The following is a 26,491-nucleotide window of genomic DNA, read 5'->3' on the forward strand; positions in this document are numbered from 1 at the left end:
GATCCATTCATATGCTTCAATAACGGACCATCCTCCCTTGTTAAACCCTCCAGCAATTTCTTCACACACCCTACAGGACACATCCTTGCCCCAGGTACTGTACCTAAAACTATCCTTTTTCCCTTTCCTAATTGGTCGGTCTTAGACCTTTTCAACCAGAGTTCCACCTGATCCCTTGTTAACATCACGTCTGTGATCATCAAACCACCCACAGTTTTTGTACTGGGTGATATCAACTCGCTAATGCGAAAAGCCCTGAAAAAGGCCAATGAGAACGCCGCCCTGAACAACCTTACCTCAAAAGAATCGTGACAAACCACCTCCAAAGCCTTCCCTAATTCCTCCAAAATTGCAAAAGAGATTGGCCTTCTGCCATCTTTTTCCCGTTTTCCTTTTCTGAAACCTTTTAATGCTTGTCGTACCACAAACTTCTTAGTCACATCCTTCAACCCTTGCAATTTGAAATTAAAAGCTAAACCTGCCATTATCCGATCCACCTTTGCCACTGACCACCCCCCACTGGACGCTTCACTTAATAACCATAGCAAAGCCCCTGTCCTATCCTCATCGCTATTAACTTCACCCAAAATTTCCACCCAACGTTCACACTCTTTCCATGCCACTTCATACGCTTTCCGAGTATTTTCAGCCAATGATCCTCTTCTAAGGCGCTCCGCTGCACGTCTACCAGACTCCAAAGTTCTTGAGGGCATTGAATTCCTTCCTCCTCTGCATCTGGTACCAGAGTTCGAAAATGCTCCCACTGAAAACGAGAAATTGAGTCAACAATGGCGTTCTCAATCCCCGGAACATGCACTGCAATTACCCATGTGTTAAGTGACAAACACAGCAAAACCAAATGCCGCAACAAGTCCACCACTCACGGCGAGTGCGCACTTAATGCATTGATAGCTTGTACTACGCCCAGGTTGTCACAACAAAACCTAACCTTTTTATTATGAAACCAATCTCCCCAAATCGCCACAGCCACAACAAGTGGGAATAGCTCTAACAACACTAAATTTTTAACCAATCCTGCTTCAACCCATTCTTTTGGCCATGCTGCGGCACACCATTGTTTCCTGAAAATTGCTCCAAAACCCACGCCCCCTGCAGCATCCGTGAACAATTCACAATCCACATTATCTACTCCCTTTTCCATCGTTATCGACCGGCCATTATATTTTTTAAGGAATGACAACCAAACCGATAAGTCAGCCTTCATTTCCTTTGTGACCCTAATGAAATGGTGAGGGGATTTTACCCCTGCCATTGCCCTAGTCATTTTTCTACTAAAAACTTGCCCCGTGGGCATGATCCTGCAAGCAAGATTTAGTTTTCCCAATAAGGATTGTAAATCCTTAAGAGTCACTTTCCTGCTTAACCCTACCTTCTGCAAATCTTGCTCCAAAGAAAACAACTTCTCTGGCGACAAATCTGGCACTCCATAGCCACTGTGTCAATTACAATCCCTAAAAAACTCAAACATGTTGTAGGGCCTTCTGTGTTTTCCGGAGCCAATGACACGCCAAAGTGATCTGCGACCCATTGCACCATGTTCAACAGAATTTCGCAAATATCATTATTTGCCGGCCCTATACACAAAAAGTCATCTAAGTAATGGATGACTGACCAAATACCTGCCACATCACAAATAACCCACTCTAAAAAGGAACTGAACGCTTCAAAGTAAGCGCATGAAATTGAACACCCCATTGGTAAACATCTATCGACAAAAAACATCCCATCCCAATAACAACCAAGCAACCGACAACTGTCTGGGTGTACTGGCATTAAACGAAACGCTGATTCGATATCAGTCTTCGCTAGAATCTCCCCTACCTCATACTTGCGTACCTACTTTACGGCTGCATCAAATGACGTGTATACCACCGAACAGAGTTCTGGGTCGATCCCGTCATTTACTGATGCCCCTTTTGGGTATGACAAGTGATGAATGAGACAAAATTTGTTCGGCTCTTTCTTGGGTACCACTCCTAGCGGGGACACCACTAAATCCTCCCAAGGCGGCGCCTCGAAGAGGCCCGCCATTCTCCCTAATCTGATCTCCTTAACCCCTTGAGTGGCGGGTTTCCTACCACCCTGTCGTGCCCACCAGGGCAGGTTTTTTAAAATGGTCTAATCATTGAATTTCAACTAGTTTTGCAGTTGCGTCTCAAGAGCCATAACTTTTTCATTTTTCCATTGACATGGCCATATAAGGGCTTGTTTTTTGCGGGACAAGTTGTGATTTTTTAAACAGGGGGGAGGAAAAAAAGAAATGGGGAAAAAAGAAAAAAGGGGCCATATCATTAAGGGGTTAAATAATGTATTAACTTCCTTCTCTGGGTCATTACGACGCACATGGATACCACATGTGTGATTGTATTTTTGATTTTTTACAAAGTAAAGAGAGACAAGTGTTTTTTTTATTTTTGTAATAATTTTTTTTACTTTTTTTTTTTAATTTTTAAAAAAATTTGTTTTTTTTTTTTGTCCCTTTAGGGGACTTCCACAGGGACCCATCAGGACCCCTGATCACATTCCAGGGGTCCGATGGTGACAGCCCTTTACATGCTGCAGTGACAGCCCTTTACATGCTGCAGTCACATAGACTGCAGCATGTAAAGGGTTAACACAGCAGAGATCGGAGGTTTTCTCTGATCTCTGCTGTAAGAGCAGGTACCTAGCTGTCCTCTGACAGCTAACAACCAGCTCCCCCTGCCACAGAGACCATCGGCTTGCTTCTGACAAGCCGATGGTCTCTATGGCAACCTGTAAACAAAGCAGGACATTGCCGACATGTCGGCAATATCTTCTGCTGGTTTTTCAAAGCCCTTGCTTTGTTCTCTGTGGGACTGTGCAGGCAGAGCACACTGTCACAGCTTGTGGCATTGTGCTCTGCAGCTCCCATAGTGATACATAGCCCGGAAATCTTCCGGGGTATATCACTATGGGCAGTGGAGCTCGTCACGGAACTTTTCCGGGCGTGCCACTCAAGGGGTTAAACAACTTTTCACTCACGACATCCTTATACTCCAATGCTGACCTTAAATTTTTTAAAGAAAACAGAACTTGATGCCTCAGTTGAGGTATCCTAAAACCTTCTTTAAAACCTTCCAACAAGAGTAAACCCTTCTCCTTATCCGGGTATCTATTTAGATAGGGGACCATCCTTTGAAGTCTCACCGGTGTCATCCCTTTTCCAATTGCTCCCCCCCTCTTTACCTTTTTCTTTTCTGAAGCACCGAGAGGCGCCGTCACAAACTGAGCAGACATGCTTAAACCTGCACGTTTCTCCAAACTTACATTTTCTGTCATTAAATTGCCAGCACACTCCTGGCTTCTTCCCTCCTGCTTGTCCGCCCTGCTGTCTGCCCCCTGCAACCCCACTTGTGCCTTCTGAGCCGGCTCCTCCCTGAAAGGGATGCCCGTGTCTAGCCGGGGCCATCACTCTGAGTCATAAACCGATGTCTTTATGGTCCCATCGGATGCTGGGCCTAACCGCCTTCCGCTGACGAAATTGTTCGTCATAACGGAGCCAAGTTTGCCCACCATATGTACGGTACGCCTCACCTATCGCATCCAGATAGCAAAATAAACCTGAACAATTCTCAGGATTCTTTTCCCCAATGACGCTTACCAATATTGCGAACGCCTGCATCCAATTCTGAAAAGTTTGCGGAATCAATCGCCACCGCCTCTTTTCTTCTTCCTCTTTTTTATATTCAGTTTTTTTTTCCCTTTTCAAGATTAAATTTTTCTAACGGTAGTAGAGAAAAAATCTCCACGTACTCATCCCGCCAAATCTTTTCTTTTATCTCTTTTTTCAGGTGTGCCCCTTAAGGACCCTCAAAGCACACATATACCTCTCCCTTAGCCTTATCGTCCAGCCGCACTGCGTTCCCGTCCTTTTCTGTCTGAACGGCGACTGTTACACCTGACGTTGCCGACGCCGTACCGACCTGCTGACTCTCCATTACTGTTCCTCCACCAATACCCGAACTGCCCCCCGCCCCCCTTGCTAGCCAAGCCGCCACCTGCGACGGACCAATCCGGCCTCTTGACGCTAAACCCCTCTCACACCTAACCAAAATCTACCTTACCCAATAACAGACTTAAATCAGCCTCACTGTTCTCTCCCCTTTCTCTATCACATACCTCCACCCCTCCCACATTACTACCCCCCGTGTATCACATTTCTATCATCCTCGGTAAATGACAAATAAGATGAAACATTTTGCTCACCCGGCCGCGTGGTTGCTGTGTCACCACCAGCCGTACTGCTCGGATCCTGTTGATTCTCCATCCTTCTGAACGCCATGGAGTCCTCGAGCTGGTACCGTAACGAGCTGCTCGCCGAAGTTCCCTGTCCTGTCGCAATGTACCACCGAGCCAAACTGATGCTCGTCCTGTTGCGGCACCAGCACCGCCGACCTAACATAGCTCCTCATTGGACCTCCTTCTGCATAGTCACCTGACCTGCTCCTTTCCCGGGTGCGCTCAGCTGAGCACACAGTGGCCCTAGGCCGATTTTTCTGCCAATGACCTGCGTCCGTACCTGGCCCTGCTCCCCTTGAGCCGACTGTGTTGCTCCTGGTTTCCTTAGGTGGCCCCGCACATGCCTCTCGCTGCCTGGCTGGCTCCAGGACCGGTACATCATTCAGTAAACCAGCCGTTTCTTCTCCACTGTCTCTGTATACTGGCTCCACTAGCCCCGCCCCCCGGGGAGAGCGAGACCTGCGAGAATCCGTTAACCCAGGCCGGCGTGCCGGATTCCTCCTGGACGGTCTATCTCTGCTCTCCCTGGCTCTGGAAACAGGACGACCGCCCAAAGGGTCCCCGGAGGGGCTCCTAAGCCTGTGCATGGACTGCGGCTCCGCCTCCTCAGCTATGAGCCTTGCTGGATGACGGGCACTGCGCGCGCGCCGCGCTCTGTCTCCTGCCTCAGATGTTGCCGCTGGTCCCGACCCCGCCGCTGGAGCTCCGATCAGCATGCTGGCTACCTCCTGCTGTAGCCACCCTGGCAGGTGACGCACCGCCTCTGCCCGCAGCTGTTCCAGCACTTCCTCCACTGATGCCATCGGTAAGCCTGCTGTCCCTCACCTCACACCCGCACCACTGCTTGTCACACCGCCCTGCTCACCGTCCACTGGCTGCTGCTGTACTCCTAGTTTAGCACTGAACTGTTCACAGGTCTGTACTCAGTTTTCACAGTTCTAAAATGGCGCTCCCGCCCAAAATCCCCTTTTTATGGACTCAATAACCCCTCCCCTTACTTAAACCCCGACCAATCAGCTCTAATGTAAATAATACATTCATGCATTACCCCCCCCCCCCACCCCTTCTTTCTTGTTTGCATTCCCAGCCTGTTAACCCTATCCTGCCTATTCCACTCCCTAACAACCCTGTCATGCAGGGCCTTCTCTCATGGGCCCTTCCAGGGCCCGATCCGGCCCCGTGCTGTACGCCTTGTAATTTTTGAGGGAACAACGGAATTTAAGGTGTATCAACACATTTTACAGGAGAATGTAAGAGCAGCAGTCAATGACCTTAATCTGAAGAGATGATGGATGATGCAATAAGACAGTGAGCCAAAACACACAAGTAAATCAACTAAAGGAGGATTGAAATGAAGATTTGTATTTTGCAATGGCCAAGTCGACATTCTTTCTTTAACCCTATTAAGATACTATGGAATGACCTGAAGAGGGCTGTGAACACAAGGCATCTCAGAAATGTATGAACTAAAACACATTTTCAGGGATGAATGGTCTAAAATTCCTCCTCAACGTTGTACACGTCTTATTTGCAGCAATAGGAAATGTTTGGTATCTGCTAAAGGCCTCCTGCAGACAGCCAGGTCGGACCCTGCTGCGAGAATACTTGAAGCGGGATGCGAGCCATGCCACTGCAGTGACCCGGCGCTCACCTCCTCCCAGCGCCTTGCGCAGACCAGAGCTGGTGCGTCACCAGTGACGTTTCTGTGCGAGCCTCACAGAGGCTCGCACAGAAATAGGACATGCCGCGATTTGTTTACCGAGCGTGTTTTCACACGGCCAAATCGCGTCTGTTTGCATAGGATTGCATTATCTAATGCAATCCTATGGCAGCGGGCATGGGCGGAAATTCTGAGGGAAATCCAGCCGCGGATTTTCCACCCGTGTGCATTTGGCCAAAGGGGGATGTTAGGTTATTAAATTCAACGGTTCACTTTTTCTCCCTGCGCTCTCAATGTGCTAAATAAAAGGCATGACCAAGACCATCCGTTTATGTGTTTAGATTGTGTTCAACTGTAATTGTGACTTAGATAATAATCAGACAACATTTTATTAATTAGTGCAAAAATCAAGATAATTCCGATGGGTTCTTTCATTTCACAAGTAAATGGGAACTTGGCCTGCAGTACCAAGCCTAGCCACTTTAGTGAGAGCGGAGCTGTTTGCTTCCTACAGAAATCAGCTCAGTGCACAAGTGTACTGGCCCACAGAATAGCTGATTGGTGAGGGTCCCTGGTGACAGACCCCTGCCGATCTACTATCAATGACCTATCTTTAAGATATGCCATCGTTAATTTACAAGTGGAAACCCCCTGCTTGCTGTTTTTCATTTGCTACTGTTCTGTTTGGGTCTAATCATACATTGTGCTAAATAATATTTGCCATGGTTTTGCACAAATCGTGGTTTTTGACCATTTTATTTACTGACGAAAATGAAGCATTAACAGGGTATATCTTTTGTCTTCCCTTCATATCTACCTGTAGATATAGCATCATTTACAGTCTGCAAAGACCAGTGTGCTTGCTACCTTCATCTACTATTGTGCATGGGTTGGTTTGCAAATCACAGGACTGGCATGAGTTCCAATATAGTTAAGTGAAAACTAGAGCTGCTTAGGACATGGCTGCCAATTTTATCAAAAATTAATTCTAGGGATGCCGATTTTAATGAGATTTCTCACATTTCAACATTATAGCAGTACTAGTAGGGTCCCTGATGTAGCGTATCATGCAGTTTTCCTTGAAAGAACCACACAGTTCCCCAATAATATCCATTTAAAGAGTACATCTAGTGGACAATAATGTGATACTGCTCTTAGATCCTGATGTACAGGAGGCCTCTCTCTTCACTGTGCAGCAGTTTTTGCGGCAGACCTCACCTTATGAGGCTTTGCTCACATCTGCGTTTGGGGTTTCCGTTATATTCTGCTATTACAGTATGTTTACATGAAGCGGAAATGCTGTGGAATTTCTGCAGCTGAAAATTGCAGAAGCCGGGCGGCCCCCATTATAGTCTATAGAATCTGTCTGGCGCTGCTCGGATCCAACATATTGGATCTGGCGTTTCCTTTCTTTTCATTGCTTAGCTCTGAGGGCAGAGCCGAACAATCACACAGAAATCTGAATGAAAGGGGGCTTACTGCACAGGGAGAGGGATTGCTTGCTTCAATCTGTGTTCATCCGGCAATTAGCTAACAAATTCCCACTGCAGACAGACATAGATTACTTGCATATAATATTATTGTCACTATTTCTCACTTAGCAACTAGGAAATAAAGAGCTCTAGTAATTCGGGTATTCCCCTACTTTGCACCACATTGAAATGAGTCCAGATTGCATTCTGCAAGTTAGTAAAAATTAATAAAAACTATTTTTTTAATTCTAGGCTGGGACCTTGAAATTACACACCAATATGTGTATGTGATGTGATTTATATATGTACCACTGTAGCGATACTCTACTTGTATCCATATCTGGACGCTTGGTCTATGTAGTGCCGGTCTCTGGCTTATAACATAGGCCATAATACGGACATCGTTGCAGGCTATATGCCAAAAGAGACAGGTAGTTTGTGTGATGAATAGGGAAGTAGCGAACCATAGGAGCCCTCGCAACTGCCCAACTCTTCCAAGTGGGCCTTGTGTGGCGCAGAGTGTTAAGGCTGAAGGTTGCAAGTTCAATCCCCGCATGGCTCAGGTAGCCGGCTCAAAGTTGATTCAGCCTTCCATCCATACCCAGCTTGGTGGGGGGTAATAAATAAATTACCTGAAAGTGCTGTGGAATAAGTTGGCGCTATACAAATAACAAGTCCCAAGCTCTTAGTTGCATTGCAGGAACAGGATTTCAGTGTCCAGGGTTTAAGTGAAAAAAGCTCGACTGTCCCTGTTGGCCAATTGTTGGCATTTATGCTAGGAAAGCACACGCCCATGTAATTTTATGAATTTTCCTACCTTTCCTAGTTGAAAGTTGGTGATATAGCAGTTTTGTCCTATTGTATAGTGGGAATAGTTTTATGGGCGCTGTAGTCTGGTAAGGTCATTGTGCTCAGCACCTTTTTATTGCCGTGTTAGTAGTTGATATACAGTAACAGGCCAAAAAATGGCCATGCTCTTTTAAAGAATTTTTTTTTTCATACTTTTCATGACTGTATTATATGGTCAACAGCTGTGACAATTTGGGGTGTTTGTCATAAAAATCCACCCTATATTTAGTATTTCCTTCACTTCCCTGAAATGTTCCTGCGTCTCTAGTAAAAGCACATGCTGCGATGTAAAGTTATATGTCAGTAGCTGCCCATACTGTTTATTAGATGACAACATTTCTTTGTACATATGTGTTTTGAGATCGGCTTCGTGTAGATACCAATTAGACTGAAATTATAGTATGTCAGTAACACAAAAGCTCCAAGATCGTGGCAGTATATTGTTATTTTTTCAGCCTAAACCAGACATTGATAGAAAAGAAACAAAACTAGAAGGGAAGTACGGGCTGCCTGTATGTCTAATTGCAAACATGCACATTGCATATTATATAATTATCCTCTAAGTTATTTGTGCAATACAGCTGGGGATTAACACATTGATGCTTTAAACATATATTATGTATTGATTACTGGAGCTTTTTTCCTTTCAATTTCTGGTAAACTTGCTTACTCTGTCTCCTCCTTCTTATTTTCATGCAATTCCTGCAGCATAGGAGTTTCAAGACTCTGAAAACTGGGTAAGTAATCTATAAGAGGGGCTAAAGTGATTGGTATTAGCACTTGGCATCAAACTGCCGGCAAGCAGCAATCTGTGTACAGCTGTCTTTTCATGTCTGTATAGGTGACTGTTCATCTAGAGATCCAGCAATGTCCGGTAGTTGTGATCCTATCTAAGTAGTATAGTTACCATATCAGAACAAACGTTCCATACAGTCGGTGTGATTGACAGGGAGTCTTGTGGACTCTTGCATTACCCAACTCCAAGCCGCATTCCCAAGACTGAATGAAGTGTGTCCACAGGGATAATGTTTCTGCTTTCAGAGAGTGATTCCATCAGTCATGTGCATAGAGAGAAAACAATACCGTCCCACTGAAAATGGCATAGTTGATGTCTCTGCTAGGAAAGCACATAACCCCTCTGCCCTTTCTTTAAGCCCATGTAAGTCTATGATGGCCTAGCCAGGTCTCAACATTTGTGAAAAAGGATTCGATAGGTTTACGTTGACAATTTCTTCTATCTTAGCTGGACCTGTGGTCGAATATTTAGATGCGATAATTTCATCTCCATTCTAGGTTGCCCTCTGCAGTATAAGGCCTCCCTCATACAGGTATTTTTGTACAGCGTTTAGCGCTGCTTTGTCAGCACAGTTCTAAACACTGTATAACATTCACATTCATTTCAATGGGGCTGCTCACCAAGGCTGAAAACGCAGCATCTTCAACAGCGTTGCATGTTCTATTTTTGACCGTTTTCAGCCCTGTGTTGCCCATTGAAATGAATGGGCAGCATTTTCAGCACTGCCGAAAATGCAGCACAACTTGGTACCACAATTTTGGCAGTGCTAAACGCCCTAGCTACACTGCCTGAGTTAAAAAAAAAAAAAAATAGAATACTTACCTTACAGGTGATGGCGCTGTCCCCGGCGGCACTCTTGGGACTTGTCAGGAGGCACAGAAACTTTCGTAGTGACAGAGATTGAAAATCCCTGCCTCCAGCGAGAGATTGCTGTGATTGGCTATCGGCTGAGTGACAGCCGGCTGAGCCAATCAGAGCCAGCGCTGGATGCGTCTAATCACAGCCATTTATTCATTGAATGGCTGTGATTGGACGCATCCAGCGCTGGCTCTGATTGGCTCAGCTGGCTGTCACTTAGCCGACAGCCGATCATAGCAATCTGTCGGCTTCACAAGGTCCCGACAGTGACGGCTGAGACCGAGAGTTCTCCTGCTACGGGAGTATTTTTTTTTTTTTTATCAGCAGCCTTGGCTGCAATTTCAGCTATGTTGAAAACGCAGCCGAAACACTGGAATAACGCATGCCAGCACTGCTGAAACCGGTCTGAATCTGCAGTAAACGCAGCGTTGAAAAACGCTGCGTTTCTATAAACGCCTGTGTGAGGGAGGCCTAAGGCCGGTCTCACACAGGCGGATTCGAATTGCTGATTCCGCGATCGCCGTCCGCGCATATGATACGCTTGTATTGCAAACCATTAGCTTTCACTAGTTCATTCACGCTTGTGGGTAGAAATTGCGGATTTTGCGAGTGGAAAAAAAATCGCAACATGACAATTTAGCTTGGATTCTGCTCGTATGAGCTCCCTTGATCTCTATGCATGCATTTGATCCGCAGTGCATACGTGATTAACATTGCGTATGGACGTGGATTCACTTCCATGTTGCTAGGAGACCAGATACAAACGGAATAAAGAAAGCAGGAATTTGTGGGCAGACCATACAGGACAGAGTCTGGGGAGCAACCCCCACCGGACTGCTGTCTGCAACCTCCGTTTATTCTTCTGGGCTCTTCCTCCACAAGAATAAATATTGATTTTTAAAGTGGTTTATACTACTTTTAAAAAAGGTAGTATAAACCAGCCAAGCCTAGAGAGCAGTATCCTGCCCTGAAGGCTCTCAGAACATCTCACAATGACAGCACAAGGGAATGTCGCCTGAGCGATGGAAGGGTGATTCTAGTGGGTTGGGCTTCTTTCTGATGATCTTACCTACTTGCGTTCGTTCTTCCGTTCAGATGTACATTTAAGGCAGCGTATCGTCCACGCGGAAAACCACACGCATACACGACCATACGCAATTCGTTTCCACAATGATTCCCAGGTCTTCTGTTGCGGATATCCACAAGCAGAATCCGACCCGCTCGGGCGAGCCCGGCCTAAACCTGCCCGCTGGTACTCCTTGAGAATAATCTTGAACTGCTATTACACTGGATATCTGCAAGAAGCCTGTCTCGGAGTAAATGCTTGCTCTATAATAAGAAGCTAGACTTCGCACCATCGTGCTAAGCACCTCTGTTCTCACTAGATTAAAATAGTTGTTTTTTTCCCACTGAATAACCTCCATGTCACACTGTATTTGTAATGGTAACATTATCCTAAAATGTTCGGACAGCATATATAGAGATGTAGAAGACTGCTGGGCCGGCATTTACATATGGTTACCATTGCACAATCTCAAATGGCAACTTCATCAATCACATTTCACCGTTAACAATAGCATTTCCAAGCAAAGGTTCACATGGCATTTTCTGAATATAGAAAGCTGATAGAAACTCCATTTCTTCGAAATGAGTTCCTGTGAATTCTGCCCTTTATTTGCATATTTTGTTTTCTTTAGGTCAGACAGCCAAAGGTGAAAGACCTAAATTAATCTTTTGCAGCAGATCCATCCAAAGACACACTGTATATAAAATCTCTTCTGTATACCAGTCAGCAGAATTTCTGCTCTGGGTTATCGGATCATGCGGACTGATAGATGAAGACTGGCTTACCTGCACTCCCCCCCCCCCCCCCCCCCTACCCACCCAAGTGAACCCTACTGTCATTTTTCCTGCATGCCCTCCATTTTACCGGTTGTCTCTTGTGTAATCTAAGCTGAAAAGGTGAGGCCGGCAATATCACTCATTGGCCACTATGAAAGGAATCTAATTTTCTCTCTCTCACTTCCTTTTTGCTCTACTGTACTGTTATGCAGATCTGTGACTCTTCTCTGGGTTGTCAATTAAAAATATAATGAAACAAGACATGCTTATTATCAGCAATTTCCATGTATTTATAAACCATCCATTCTTTCATTACATTTTTTTTTCTTTGCTGCCATTAATAAACATACAATCAAACCTTAATTTTACATTTTCCAAGTAGCATAATTTCTGAACGTATTAAAGTAAATTAAATGCTAAAAAAGTGTAAAAGAAAGAACTGGTCTCGGCTTTAGAAATCATATAAAAGTCATCCTGTTGATATGGATAGAATTACACAGATTGGTGGTTAGAATTGTTACAATGCACCACTGTGGTCCTGGGTGTCAAACCCTCAAGGAGATTTTGTTATTTGTATAGCGCCAACTTTTTCCGCAGCGCTTTCAGATAATTTATTACCCCCCACCAAGCTGGGTACTCATTTTGCCGACCTGGGAAGGGATGGTAGGCTGAGTCAACCTTGAGCCGGCTACCTGAATCCGAAACCTTAAGGTCGTGAGTGAGGGCTTAGGACAGCATACTGCTGCCTTAACATTCTGTGCCACATGAGGCCCAATGTACCACTGTGGTCCATGGGTGTCAAACCCTCAAGGTTGCTTCTGCTTGGGGGTTGGTTTCATCAAGTAATTGGTTTCATCTCTCTTTAAAAAATATTTCTAGGTTGCATTGTATATTTATGTGTATATGAAGAGAAAATTAGATCATAAGCCATAATTGTGATAGGGGTTCACAAAAGCAATTCTAGTCTGTTTTCACCACTGCTGAATATGTTGGTGCAAGGGTGGAATCAGGCAGGATATCTCTACATTTGCTGAATCGGGTGTTAAAATAAAAACTGGTTTAGGGAACCAGGGAGAAGAGTGATCCCTACTCCAGTTCCCCTGAATTTCATTGTAATGGCATAATTCATGGGAAATCTTGTGCTGAGAGGAGCAGAGCTCCGCTATTTTACTCTATAGCCAGGCTCCTGCTTTAACAGCTGGAGCTGGAGAAACCTCTGATCCTGGCCGTTTAACCAATTAAATGCCTCACGTGCTGTTGATGGGATTGCAGGGCGCTGATGGATTACCATGGTAACCAGAGGCCCAATCGAGGTCTGCCTTATAATTTGTTCTAGTAGGAAAGCTGTCACAGGCGTACAACATAAGTAGTGTAGAATAAGGGAGATCTGAAAATTGCATCTGAAAGTCCATTTGAGACATTGCGGAGGCCAGTAGTGAGTAGTTTCAGCTCCGCTCATGAATCCGATTCGTGGGGGGACATGAAACTTTAATTTTATTTTAACCTTAATTTAGCTTTATTTTAACTTTTTAAAAACTTTTTATGCGGTTGCCGTTATCCATTGGTTAACGGCGATTGTGTGACTGGGGGTCGCACACCACGGCCCACAGTGACAGCTACAGGCTCTTGGCTACTTCCAGCAACCGATAGCAGGGAGCTGTCACGCACAGAACCCGTGGCTTTATTCTGCAGGGCCAGCATGTTTTTACAGCCCTGTAGATTAAACCCAGACACTCTGGATGTGAAAACGTGTATGGGTGGTCACTAAGGGGTTAACAGAGTTTGTCAGTGTTTCTATATAAATGCAAATATGGATATTTGCTTTGTGTGCCCAGGACTTTTTTCTTGAGCCTGCTTGCCCAGTCCCACTTTTACAGTATGGCCCCCTGCACACTGGCCGTCAGCCGGCACATCAAGGAGCCGCGAGAGAGGTGAGCGCCGCACTGGTCTCTGCAGGGGCTCGGGTCGGGTCCCACTGCGGAGAATTCTCGCAGCGGGATCCGACCCGGCCGCCTGCAGGCGACCTATAGTGCTGTGTCCCTTATATAGTGTGGGCAGTACGGTATGATGGAACGTGTCTGGTTAATCATAGTTACCTATTATTAAACCATCTTACAGCATCCATAGTTGTGCAGTCCTTCATATCTACTCCTTCAGGGAATGTATTATGTAACAGAAATTCTCACTTATTTGTCCTTTTAGCTGGACGCCTCACATGACATTAGTTCTTAAAGCGACTAGTGTACCGAATATGCACAGTATGAAGACAAACCTTTAATTCTACCCGGGCGGCATTACTTATTAAATATGCTCTTACTTTGTTCAATTATTTACTTTACTAGACTCTTCTCATTTTGTTATCCTGCTGACATTTTACAGACCACATTCTTTCAAGACCAAAATAGCCTTTTCAATAGAGAGATTAATTATTAATTGCACAATAATTGCCAATAAAAGTAGCTTACATTTTATTTAATTAAACTTTTACAGGGATCTTGCTGGTGCCTTTATTTATATCCTCGGCTACCCTGCAGTGTGGATCCAAACACATTTCAATCCTTTATGCCTGCATAAAATCAAAGTGTTTATATTCTACTGATATGACTGTCTAGACTTTATTTTCTGTGAATCTTGAAATACATTAAAAGGTAACCCAACAGCCTCACATTATCCCGTTTTCAAATTCCAAATCTGCAAGTCAACCAGCATATTTGATATTTGGCTATTTTTCTGCAAGAACTTGACTGATGTTCTCTATCCTTCTGTTAGACACTGGAAATGCGTCAGTTAGTTTAGACTTTTTTTGTGTGTTATGGTCATTTTTGTTCTACACGACCTTAGTATTTTTTTAGAAACATGTCAAATTAAAGTTTAGTGTTTTTATAAGTTTTTCCTATTGAATGAGCTGGACCTCCATCTTTTTTTACCTTTTGAAAGCACCTGCAAATCGACACACAAGCACCACAGCAGGGCCATGGGGCAGTCAATGAGGGGCGCTCAGTAGGAAGAATCAGATTTTCTTGTATGAATGACCAAGAGTATGTTGTTTAGCAGGAGAAGCATAAGCACCAGGATAAACTATGGGGAAATAGTCAAGCCATGTAGGCAGTGAGATGCTCTTTGGAATGTTCTACTTTGGTTCTTGACCATCATGTAGATTTTACTTTGACATGTCAGGCAGTAGGCCTTCTCATTGAGCTCCTGGTCATTTTGGACAAATTCTTTGCAGAAACTACTGACTTAGTTCCTTACTACTTTGAATCTCTTGCTCCGATTGCCTAACTAGCACCACCTCTGCCGTTCTTGATTCAGGCCTTCTTCCTTGCCGGACTGTTGTGCTTCCTGCCTGTAGTCGGCCTTGTTGGTGCATTTTCGGACTCATGCTGCTATACCTTTCTGCTCACTAAACTTGAACTGTTATTTGACTACACCTGCTACATTAACCTCTTCCAGTTTGTCCAAAGCCCCTAGCAGAACTTAGCACCTAACTAAATATAATTTCAGACAAAATACATCCCAACTCATGGCAAAGGTATTCCCTAGTAGCACTGGCCTCTTAGCGTGAAAACACGCCCTGTCAGACTGCAAAAATAGTTCAGGAATAGTTTGAGGAACAAAACAAAAAGTTCAAGCTGTTGACCCAGCCACCATATTGCTTGTTTCAGTTTGATCAAGCATGTGTGGCATGTTCTGCAAAAATTAGTCTGATCCATGGGGGATCCCTCCTCGCAGCTTACAGGATTTAAAGATCTACTGCTAACGTCTTGGTGCCAGATACTACTAGACAGCTTCAGCGGTCTTGTGGAGTTCAGACAGATCTGATTGCACATAGAAGACTACACATGTTAATGTTCTGGCTCGTTGGTGTATGTCAGGAGTAAAGCCTAAGCAATCGAAATATTTTAGTAGTGACAAGTGATTTAAAAAAAAAAAAAAAAAAGGCATCACTGTCGATATAATATATGATCCCCATGCCCAGCTCTTTTTTTTTTTTTTTACATGTATTGCAAGTACGTTAGCAACGCTCATGTAATAGGAATTTAACTTTGTCAGTTTTGGTAAATATTAAGACTGTATAACATGATTAAAGTAAAGTCCCCTGATGCAAGCAGCGAGTCATGATTGACTTTTCGAGTGACGTCCCAATGTGATGTCGGACTGTTTTTGCGGGGTGGTTTGCTGATCTCAGAAGGATGGAAGGCTGAGCCAACCTTGAGCCGAGGTCAACCTGAACCAATGCGGGGATTGAACCCACAGGTTGTGAGCAAGTGATTAGGACTGCCCTAACATGATTAAACTTCTTATTAAGTACTAGAATTGTATGTAGATATTCAGCTGTGGTTTAGTTCTGTGTCCTGAAAGATACACTTATTATTAAATGTATATTATTGCTCAAGTGGTGTTAGACATTTCATAAAATGTTTAGTTAAAGAGCTATATACTGCCATGTCAAACGAGGCCATGCTGAATACTTAGCGCCTGTATGTATTCTGCCCTATTAGCGTGTGCAGAGATCAAGTTCTGCAGAGCTGCATTTATAGCAAAAACTGGGGTGCAGTCAGGAGGTGCAGACTAATATCTTACATATGAAAAATAGAAAGATAACAAAGAGAAGTTGGAGAGAGAGAAAATTGTAAAGACTTGTGATTATCTTCCCACGCTGGTAAATTACACCCACCCCCTCATGCTGTGCTTATTTTTCTTGTTCTTGCTTAATAATGATGCAAGCCATTTTCCACTGACTCTGGCATTGCAATTGGCTATCACAACACAATAACATAAATCTACTAATATGCCACTTTACATCCAAATTAAACTAATCTATGTATCCTCCCTGCCACCGTGTTTTTGAACATTTTTCTGTTTTTAGACTTTTATTGATTCAGTGTAACAAAGAAAATTAAAAAAAAAAAAAACACCTCTGTCTACAGCTGATTTTTTTTCTCTCTCTTTTCAGTAGTTGAAAGCTACCAAATTAAATAGGCGGTTCACCAGTATAGATGCTTCTTCTCTTCATGTGTTGGACTGTGATGTCATTCCTCTCTGACCTTCTTGAAATTATTGGTAGTCTCCGTGCGGTAACTTTGCCGATCTAATTTGATCTAGGACTCGTCTGGCAGCGTTTTCTTTTATTTTTTCCCTTCCTTTTTTTACACTAGGCTAAAACTCGTCTTTAGTACTTTTTAGCACTTTTTTCCACTGTGATTATGCATTATTATATTTTATTACAAATTAATTTACACTTAAAGGACATCTGTTCTGCGTATATTGCGGATCCCCTAGAAGCTAGTGGTAGTAGTCAGTTTGTGAGGTTTAGTTGCTTTTTTTTATATGTTGCTTCATATTAATGAATCATGTCTCAAACATGTTGCGCTGTTCTATCTAGTAATGGGTGGGCAAAACAGATTTTTCTTCCACCTATATCTCTGTATGGACTACTACTACACGGATATATATCGAGAGATCATTCTGAAATAGAAAAAGTTGTCTGTGCTGCACTTATATACAGTGAATGTTAGAAGACAGATGCTAACAGATCGATTAAAAGGAAAATGGCAGATCTGTAAAATCCTCAAAAATTGAAGCCATCTGAAAAGATGTATTTAGTTTTATTAGGCTTTCCCACTTTTGTGCAATATAACCCTTCTTCTTTTTTTTTTGCGTTGCTGCATTTAACGTTCTCTAAAGCCCAATGTCCACAGGTTTAATTGAATTGCAGAATCTGCGCAGGGCATCCGCGCACGATCCACAGTTCAAGCCGCCCATAGGGAAACGTGCAGCTGAATTAACCCTTTGCAATCCAATTTTGGATTCAGGGTTTCCTTGGGGGCTTTCTCTTTCTGCCATTATACAATGGCGCCATCTGCGGGCTAGAGCCAATACTGCAGTATGGGACATGCTGGAGAGGCCCCCTGACAACAGAGCGGCCAGTAATTTACAGTAAGAATACCCTGCCGGACGTCTTCCGACATCGGAGCCTTCAATTAGAATGTCTTTAGACGTCAGACAGTGGATTGGAAAGGGTTAAAGCACGCGGACTTGATTTGCAGATCTTTGGATGTGGAAATCAAATCGCAGCATGCTTCATTTCAGATGTGATCCTCCACGAACGGCTTCCTTTGAGGTCAATGGAAGCCATCTGATCCACAGCCCGTCTGCAATTGACATTACGGACGGGACGCGGATACCGCGGAAAAGCAGGAGTTTGAAAAAAATAACTCTACTGCACATGTGCACGGGTGCTTCCACACACGTACAGTAAAGACAAAAGAAGACACAGGCGAATTCCGCTGCGGGCTCCCACGTGCAAGATTCGACCCGGCCGTGGACATGAGGCCTAACTTTTATATTTTTCCATCGACGAAGTTCAGTGAGGGCTTGTTTTTTTGTGTGACTAGCTGTAGTTTTTTTTAGTACCATTTTGAAGTTAATGTGGCTTTTTGATCACTTTTATTGCATTTTTTTGAGAGGTAAAATGAACAAAACAAGCATTTTGGCTCTGTTTTTACATTTTTTAGAGGGGACAGTTCGCAAAAAAGTTTTTTTTGTCTTATTGCTATTTTCTTTCTCTTTTACTATAGATGAGCGAGTATACTCGCTCATCTCTATCTTTTACCTCTCTTATACTCTTGTAGGGGTCTTGAACCTGTGAAGCTATGATAATACATTGCAGTACTTTTGTACTGCAATGTCTTATCACTGTGATTAGCAATCATGGGTCATGGCAGACTTGGAAGCTTTTTTCTTGTGTCCACTTGCCAATGCAAGCCATCGGTTCTCTGCAATTAGATCTGTGAACTATTTACACGCTGCAATCAACACTGGTCATGGCTTGTAAGGAGTTACCAGCAGAGATTTGTGTTATCACAAAGCTTCGCTGTTGCAGCAGGAGGCTGGCCGGTTTATGCTGCGGATGGCTTGGGCTCAGATTCTGAGCCCAAATCACCCATAGAACATAAGTTTAGGTTCTTTTGGCGGGTTCCCCCTCCCCAGCCAGGAGGTAAACATACATAGTGGTAAGAGGTTAAGCAGTCCCTCATACTTGCTAAAATAAATTTCAATGTTCTCCTGTTTCCTCCAGTACTCTGAAAAAATACACTGATAGGTTAATTGGTTTCCTATAAAATTGCCCCTCATGTGTGTGCTGGTGTGTGAGAAATTAGATAATGAGCCCAGCTAAATACAGGAATTGATATAAATGTTTACATTGCTTGTATAGTGCTATAGAATATGTATGTTGCACTTTGATTTTACATATTCTAACGACCACTTGTCAGTGAGTGTGTTAGTGCTTCACACGCTCTGCCACCTGATCACATGAGGGTGACTACATTGCAGGTCCTAAAGCATATATAAAACTCAGAGCCTGACATCAGCCTCATAGGACTTGTGATGTCGTCAGTCATGTGGGCAGTCTCATGGTGTCTGAGGTCCACCCCTGATCACATGACTGTGATGTCATCACAGGTCCTTCATTCCTGTGCAATGAATGAGGATTTACGGGCGGACTACATCCCTCAAAAACCCCTGTGACCTCAGTTGCTATGGATACAGCAGTACTCAGTCTGGCAGTTTGCAGCTGGTTGTGAGACAGCTGGACACCTGTGTGGAGACTCCAATAAATGACACCTCACAAATGTCCACATACATAGCTGGCGGTGCATATTGACCCACAACATTGAAACACAGTCCTCACATCTCCTGAATGTGATATCATGTCATATCAAGTGCTAATGCTGCCAAAACCAGTCCAGCCTTCATGTAATCGTGAACTGTTGTCCAGTGATGACAGTGTTGCTGTCATGCAAACATGTTACCACAGAGGGTTCAATGCCGCTGTGAAGCTAATGCAGCTTACATGATACAGCGACAAGCCAAAATGTCACCTCAGGCACCAGCTGAAGCTTGTAAATCTCGTGCAGCAGTTATGTGAAAGCTACAAGCAAACCTGTTTCCTCAGTGAGCTGCTGAAGTTCGTAAATCATTGTTTGCAATGTTCTGGAAAATTGTAAATAATGGCAATCGCTTACTATTTGTACAGAAATATTTTGACCAACTCCAATCCCTTTCACTATGCATCACATTTGTAAGTGGCGCATTGCGCCACCAAAAACACTGCTACTATAAATACCAATAACTAGTATATAATATATACAATAATTGGTGGGAGTCCAACTCATGGGACACTGGGTGATATATAAAAAGAAAACCAAGGGGCCTAAGTTGCAGTACCAGGCTCGGCCACATAAAAAAAAAAAGAAAGGGGCCTAAGTTGCAGTACCAGGCTCGGCCACATGTACAGGACAGTGGTTAGGCCAACTATGTTTTTGTACCGGAAAATTTTTGAGTCTTTCATGAGCAGCTCACAAATACGTTCAAGGTCTGCCTTTTTGGCCATTTAGTTTACACAGCTGCACCTAATTACTTTTTCCTGAGCGTTATATAGAGGGTTTTGGTTGAAAGGTTTGTTCTAGTGACATATTCTTATTCAAAGCATAAAAAAATGAGAAATCTAGCATTAAAAAGTATTCAAAAATCAAAATGCTGTCATTTGGTATGCAGTCATCCACATAGCACAACAGCCTCGCAACTCAGTACTGTAATGATATGAAACCAATTTAAGTTTAATAGCCCCAACTAACCCCTTATTGACTGCAGGCATCCTGTGTACGCAGCATTTACGTGTTGCTGTCTGGATCGAACTACATGGATCTTTTGCATTAGTGTGTGTTTGAGCACCCATAAGTGACAAAGAAATAAGGGAAGATTGAGAAACCTACTATCATGTTAATACGGTAATTAGATTATTATCAATTATTTCCCAAACTGTTCCTGTTTCCTTACAAAGGATTAGAACTACAAAAAGCCCCAAATTTCTAAATTAGCATGATGTATTACACTTAAGAATTCACCAACCTATCCAATAACACATGTTTGCTTCCTCTGTTTTTCCGTTGTCCACCTTTCGCATCTACATAAAAAAACCACTAATTTTCACTGTCATTATGCAAACAAGCTGTCATACATACTGCGAAGCTACCAGTTAAGATAATGAAGCTCTTGAGCCTAAATGGAAAATTGTGATTTCTTTAATGAATTCACATCCATGGCGTGGCTACTGAAGTTATGATCACTGAATGCTAATTTCCGCCATGTGGAGTTCAGATCCCACAAGCTCTTTTATTCTCTCTTAGTTCCTTTATAGAATACCAGCGTGTTTGTTTTTTGTTTGTTTTTTTTTCAGCTGTCAATATATAATATTTTCCGTGAAGAACAATGATCAATATGAAAATAAATGGCTGGATACAAGGTGCTGCCCTGATGTAATCCTCTTTATGGACAGCATGTAAGCACAGATGGTTAAACATACTCTGTGGCTTGTCTGGAGCCTTCAGTAGAAAAGCTTTTTTCAAGTCATAATGGATCGGCTTTATTGGTTTCCATCCCTGCTTTCACATTAAATTAACTCAATTTGTTTTATTGGTATTTAATATATTCTTATGACTTGCACAGGTAGGCTTTGGATGGCATTGGAAATTTTAAATGGCTATTGACCTTCTAACCACTGAAATGCTGTGGCTTAATCCATTTATTTTCTTTCTGCTACATGACAGGTCCAGATGAGAAGCATTAACATTTACCAGACATCTCAAAAGAGATTTCCTATTAGACCCCGTGTCTTATGTTTGTTTACTTAAAAAAGAACATACTTTTTGTCATGCTGTGAGCACATGAGGCGAACGCTGAAAAATATTATTTTAGAGACTGCTATTCGGATATCAAAGCTTTGTCTGTTCTTTTCTGTGTTACCTGACTGTCGTCGTCTTTGTTTTAGGAACACCTCTTCTGGTCAGACGAAGTAGTGACCCTACAATGGGACCTATGGCAGATTTTCATCCAGGATCCTCTCATAATGCTGAACAGAATATGAAACTTGCCATTCAGGTTAGTGTCAACTCGGACATCCCAACTCGGACATCCTCCAGTATAGTGCTAAATGTTAGCAGGAATGGTCTGACACATTATCATATTACTGTATTTACGTTACAGGGCGGTGTTTTGGGGCTCATTGACTTGGCACATCAAAGGCACCATTCGCACTACATTTGCTTTGAATTAGATATATGGTGCATTGAATAGGGCTGAGATAAAGGGTGGAGAGGTGTGGCAGAGGAGTATAGAGTGCTGCTATAGCATAACTATTGCTATGATCATAAAATATAGTGGCTGTCAGAACCACTTCTCCTTTGCCAGAAATGTCCTTAATGATCAATCGCTAGCACTGTTGCCTTGTAGTGCTTGGGGGTCTTGGGTTCAAATCTCACCAATGGCGACATCTGCAAGGACTTGGAAAAGCTCCATACAGATGTTGCCCTTGGTTAGATTTGAACCTAGAACTCTAGCATTGCAAGGCAATCATGTTAATAACCAAGCAACTATGCTTGTTCCTCCTTCCATCTCCGGAAGAGGAGGGGAACAAAAAACACAAAGAAAATATGCAAACTCCATGCAGATGTTGTCCTTGGTCAGATTTGAGCCTAGAACTTCAGTGCTGCAAGGCAACAGCACTAACAACTGAGCCACCATGCTGCTTCTTCCTTCTTCTCCTTCTTCCTCCTTTTCCAGAGGAGAAAGAGAAGGCAAAGCAGAAAGTGAAGGAAGAGGAGGTGAAGAAGAAAAAACGGAAAATGAACTTGGTGGCCTAATGGTTACCACTTTTGCCTTACTGCACTGGAGCTCTAGGTTGAAATCTGACCAAAGGCAACATCTGCATGGAGATTTTCAAAGTCTGTGCAAATGTTGTCCTTAGTGAGATTTTAACCTAGGACCCCAGCACTGCAAGGCAGCAGTTCTAACCACTGAGCCATATTCATTGAAGTGGCACCACGGCCACACTTGTGTCTTAAGGGGAGCATAAAAACCTCCTGTGGAGCCGGAGGGCAGCATTGACTGTTTGGTCATCTCTACCAGGTTGCACAAGAAAACTAATCGTTTTTCAGTGCTGTAAAACAGTAATGGAGCATTCTATCCATTTTTTGACAGATCTGTTTAAAAAATCTACCATAACACAAAAGTTTCACTTACCTTTTGCTGATTTCCGTTTTTATTAAAACTGGTTCAGTTAAAGAAATGAAGCCTAAATATATAATTGGTCATTGGTGAAAATTGATCTTGCATACATGAAGGTTATCATTTGTTAAATTGTAACCTCTTCATGCTTGGTCTTGATCTTGTCTCTACAGCCCCGTATTACTAATATTTGCGAATATGCCAGAACAATGGCTCATATTACTTACTGGAGGACAGTTGAAGTGGTGTAAACATTCATCTTAGGGTCTGTTCACATGGCAGAATTCAATGCAGATTTTTCAGCCTCTCAAAATCATGGCAGAAATCTGCGACCAGGCTGAGAATTTCTGACGCTGATTTTGCAGTGGATTTAGTCCACCTGTGGAATTTTCAATGACATTCTGCATGTATCTACATGGAAAAGTGGAAACATTTGTATCAGATTCTGCTGTGTGAACGCACCCTGGGATCATTTCAAGAGTCAGCTATCGCTATCCATATGCATAAACACTAACATACTGAAGAGAGCACATCAGGTGTCCTCCCTCGTATGGCTGCCCTTCTGCACATAAAGAACAATGATTTGGAGCTTTAATCATTAATTTGTTTATTTTTTCTGCTCACCGCAGTGCACATCCCTCCAAGTCTGAACCAACATGTGGTTTCTTTTCTGTCTTCCTCTTGGGAGGGAGGCTGTCACTCACTGGGATAGAACTGAGCCAGGCCACCAGAATTCAATGCACCCCAGACGACAGATGGCCTCGGCTTTCACACTGACCTTCATGCTGGCTGTGTTTATAGCTCCATCACCTCCTTCCCATCTCTGCACCTCTGAGACAGTTGGTCTCTCAAACCAGCTGCTTGCAATGCATTTGAATTCATCTGCATCCCCAGGGCTGTAAACACTACCCCAGCAGCATCCTGTAGCATTTCCAAACAGGATTGTTTGTCCAATACGGGTGTGCAAACCAGGATTTCACATATCATTCAGACAGCTTTGACATATTACTCTACATGTGACCAGTTAACCAGTTCATTGCTGAGGAAAAAGGTAACGGATTGTAAGCAGATCTGCAGTTAGCATAGTAGCTTGTTGCCAGCTTTAACCCAATCCTTGCTCCTCGATTGGGGAATAGTGTAACATGTTCCATAGCGCACAATGTCTGGGGATGCAAGTTTAAATGTCTTATAGTAAATTATGTATGCCGTAGGAAAAAACTGTTTTGGTAGGAGCTTGCACAAAGCTTTCTTCCCTCAAGCAAGACTTGTGTGCCTCGATTTTAAACAAAAAGAGCCCCTGCTGGGTATTCTCTGTAGAGAATTCTCCATATTGGATGTTTTCAGCCTGGCTGTTATTGCTTGAGCTCAGGAATTGTCTAGCAGCCGTTTGCTCCTCCTTTCTCCATAGAAATAACATTGAAATTGAAAAATACAACTTGTGCTGTTAAAAACAAGCCCTCATGCTGCTACATTCAGGAAAACATATACGATGGGAGGATGGGGAAAAAATGCTTGATCCTTAACTCCTTAAGGACCAGGGTGTTTTGGTCCTAAAGGACCAGACCTTTTTTTAGGGATTTTACCCATGTGGTGTTTTACTGCCCTATTTTTTTTTCTTCAGCTGCGAAAACTATTTTTGCTGTTGTTTTTTTTATTCCATGACATGAAAAGCTATTTTTTTTTCACTGACATTTTTGTTTGTTTTGTTAGTTTTATTGGGGGTAAAAAGCTGAAAAAAATATTTATTTTGATATATAATTTGTGGTGTTTTGCACATATGACGACTGTTTGGGTTGGAGTCAGCGATGCATCATTTTCTTTTTTATGTATATATTTTTACTTCTGTAATTTTTTTAAATTATTTTTGTAACTTTTTTTTTTTCTCTTTTTCACCATCTATGACTCCCATGATGTCATAGAAGATTCCTGGGTCATTCACATTGCATTTCTTTCTTTTATTTCACTCTTTTCCACTGTAGCTGGGGCATCCATAGGAGCCCCAGTTACAGGGGAAAACATCCCCCTATAGTGACAATAGTCACTGGCAGAGTTGATCAGGGTCTTCTGGGACCCTGCAGCTCTGCTGTAAGAGGGGGCACCTGGCGGCCATGTGATTGCCAGGTCACATAGTGGAAGTAATACTTCCACTTTCACTCCTTAGTACACAGCGCTCATTGAGGACTACGTAGTTTGGAAAGGAGAAGGTAGAAGCATTAAAAAAAAAAAACGCTTCTGCCTTCTCCTCCGGGTCCTTGGCTGTGTCTGACAGCTGAAAACCCATCCCGCTTCTCCTTGATTTCCGGAGCAGAAGTTGTAATCCTGTGTCGTACTTCTGTTTTCGGCTGGGATTTAAGCCCAAAACCAAGCACCGTGTATTTACCAGGCTTGGTCCTAAGGGGTGAAAGGGAATCTGTTAGCTTCTTTCAGCACTGTAAGCTAAACGTATGGGCTAATAAGAGCTGATACACTGAGTCCGCAGGTGGGAGTATTATACTTACCTTCCCCACCAATCCCTTGTTGTGTGCTCTCAAAGCTGCCACTCAACGCATCCAGCAGACTATTTGTATACGCACCTAGAATGAGAGGACTAGTTCTTATTCTATGCCGCACCATGTAGTCCGTGAAATACATTACAGCCACGGCTTTGACAGCGCACTGCAAGGAAATAGTGGGGAAGGTAAGTATACTGCACTTAGCATGCCAGCTTCTATGAGCCCATAAGTTTAGCTTAGGGGGCTCTAAAGTGCTGGCAGACTCCGTTTTGGACTCTGAGCAGGCTGGTCTTTAAGGTGTTAAGTTATTTTTATAATGAGAAAAGCAGAACTAACAGACTTTTGTTTAAAAATTAAACTTGGCTCTTCTCAGCAGCGATTGTTACAGGATGTGTGACAGATGTACCATATTTTCATTTTTTCTTCTACTAGGCAAAAATGTCCTCTCTCTATAGAAATAACATGAAATTTTGGTCAAGCTGAACGTGCATGTGGTAGGGTGTTCCAATCGCAGGCCAAATCACTTCCTGTTGGCAGTTGGTTATTTTATGCTTATGCCCAACTCTGTTCGTCAGCTGGCACAGGCATCCTGTTTTGTCTTGAGATAATCTACTATTATATGGTAGATACACACTTGTGCATAGATAATGGTATGGTTAGATGCAGATGTGTGGATCAATTTGTATTTATGCATCAAACTTTTGGAACAGATACTTTATTGCAAGAAGGGGTCTGTTTACATCAATAACAATCCAGTATTAAATAGCATTTTAGAAGCCACAGAGAAATAAATGTTTAGTGAAATGGATCTTCTAAGCGTACCTGTAATTTCAGAAGACTTTTCAGGATAAGCTGCCATATGTGTACTTGCGCGAAACTTGCCTTGCGAAACCTCCAAAAATAATAGAACCTTTACAAGAGCCATCAGCTCTCTCCTACCTGCCCTGCCTACATAGACTTATATGGTAATCTGATCTCTCAGTGTATGGACTTCGGTGTATCAACTGATTTAGAGTGAGTGATCAGTACAGGGGGGGGGGGGGGGCTGATAAGTGGTGAAAGAGGTATTTTTTTCCGTTATATGATTTATTACAAAGATTTTTATCTTCACTAGTACCATTTATGGGGGAAAAAATGTAAAGTCCGGTTACGGTTTAAACTAAATGTTCTT

At 43.0% G+C, this 26,491-nt stretch overlaps 1 protein-coding gene and 1 long non-coding RNA gene across 11 annotated transcripts in view; one reads left to right on the top strand and one right to left on the bottom strand.

The window, feature by feature from the left end:
• The window catches only part of LOC136576617 (uncharacterized), a 154,687-nt gene extending 130,982 nt beyond the window's left edge, over window positions 1-23,705 (bottom strand). For all 6 annotated transcript variants that reach the window (XR_010786395.1, XR_010786394.1, XR_010786396.1 and 3 more), the window contains exons 1-2: window positions 23,453-23,705; window positions 23,056-23,239 (exon numbers count right to left, since the gene is read on the bottom strand). This is a non-coding gene — a long non-coding RNA (uncharacterized lncRNA). The remainder of the gene's footprint in view (window positions 1-23,055; window positions 23,240-23,452) is intronic.
• Window positions 1-26,491, top strand: part of PARD3B (par-3 family cell polarity regulator beta) — a 1,131,600-nt gene that overhangs the window by 201,836 nt on the left and 903,273 nt on the right. For all 5 annotated transcript variants that reach the window (XM_066576076.1, XM_066576075.1, XM_066576074.1 and 2 more), the window contains exon 4: window positions 21,594-21,703. In XM_066576076.1, the coding sequence (XP_066432173.1) occupies window positions 21,594-21,703 (110 nt within the window). The remainder of the gene's footprint in view (window positions 1-21,593; window positions 21,704-26,491) is intronic.

This window comes from Eleutherodactylus coqui, chromosome 8 (genome assembly GCF_035609145.1).
Source record: "Eleutherodactylus coqui strain aEleCoq1 chromosome 8, aEleCoq1.hap1, whole genome shotgun sequence".
Taxonomy (NCBI): domain Eukaryota; kingdom Metazoa; phylum Chordata; class Amphibia; order Anura; family Eleutherodactylidae; genus Eleutherodactylus; species Eleutherodactylus coqui.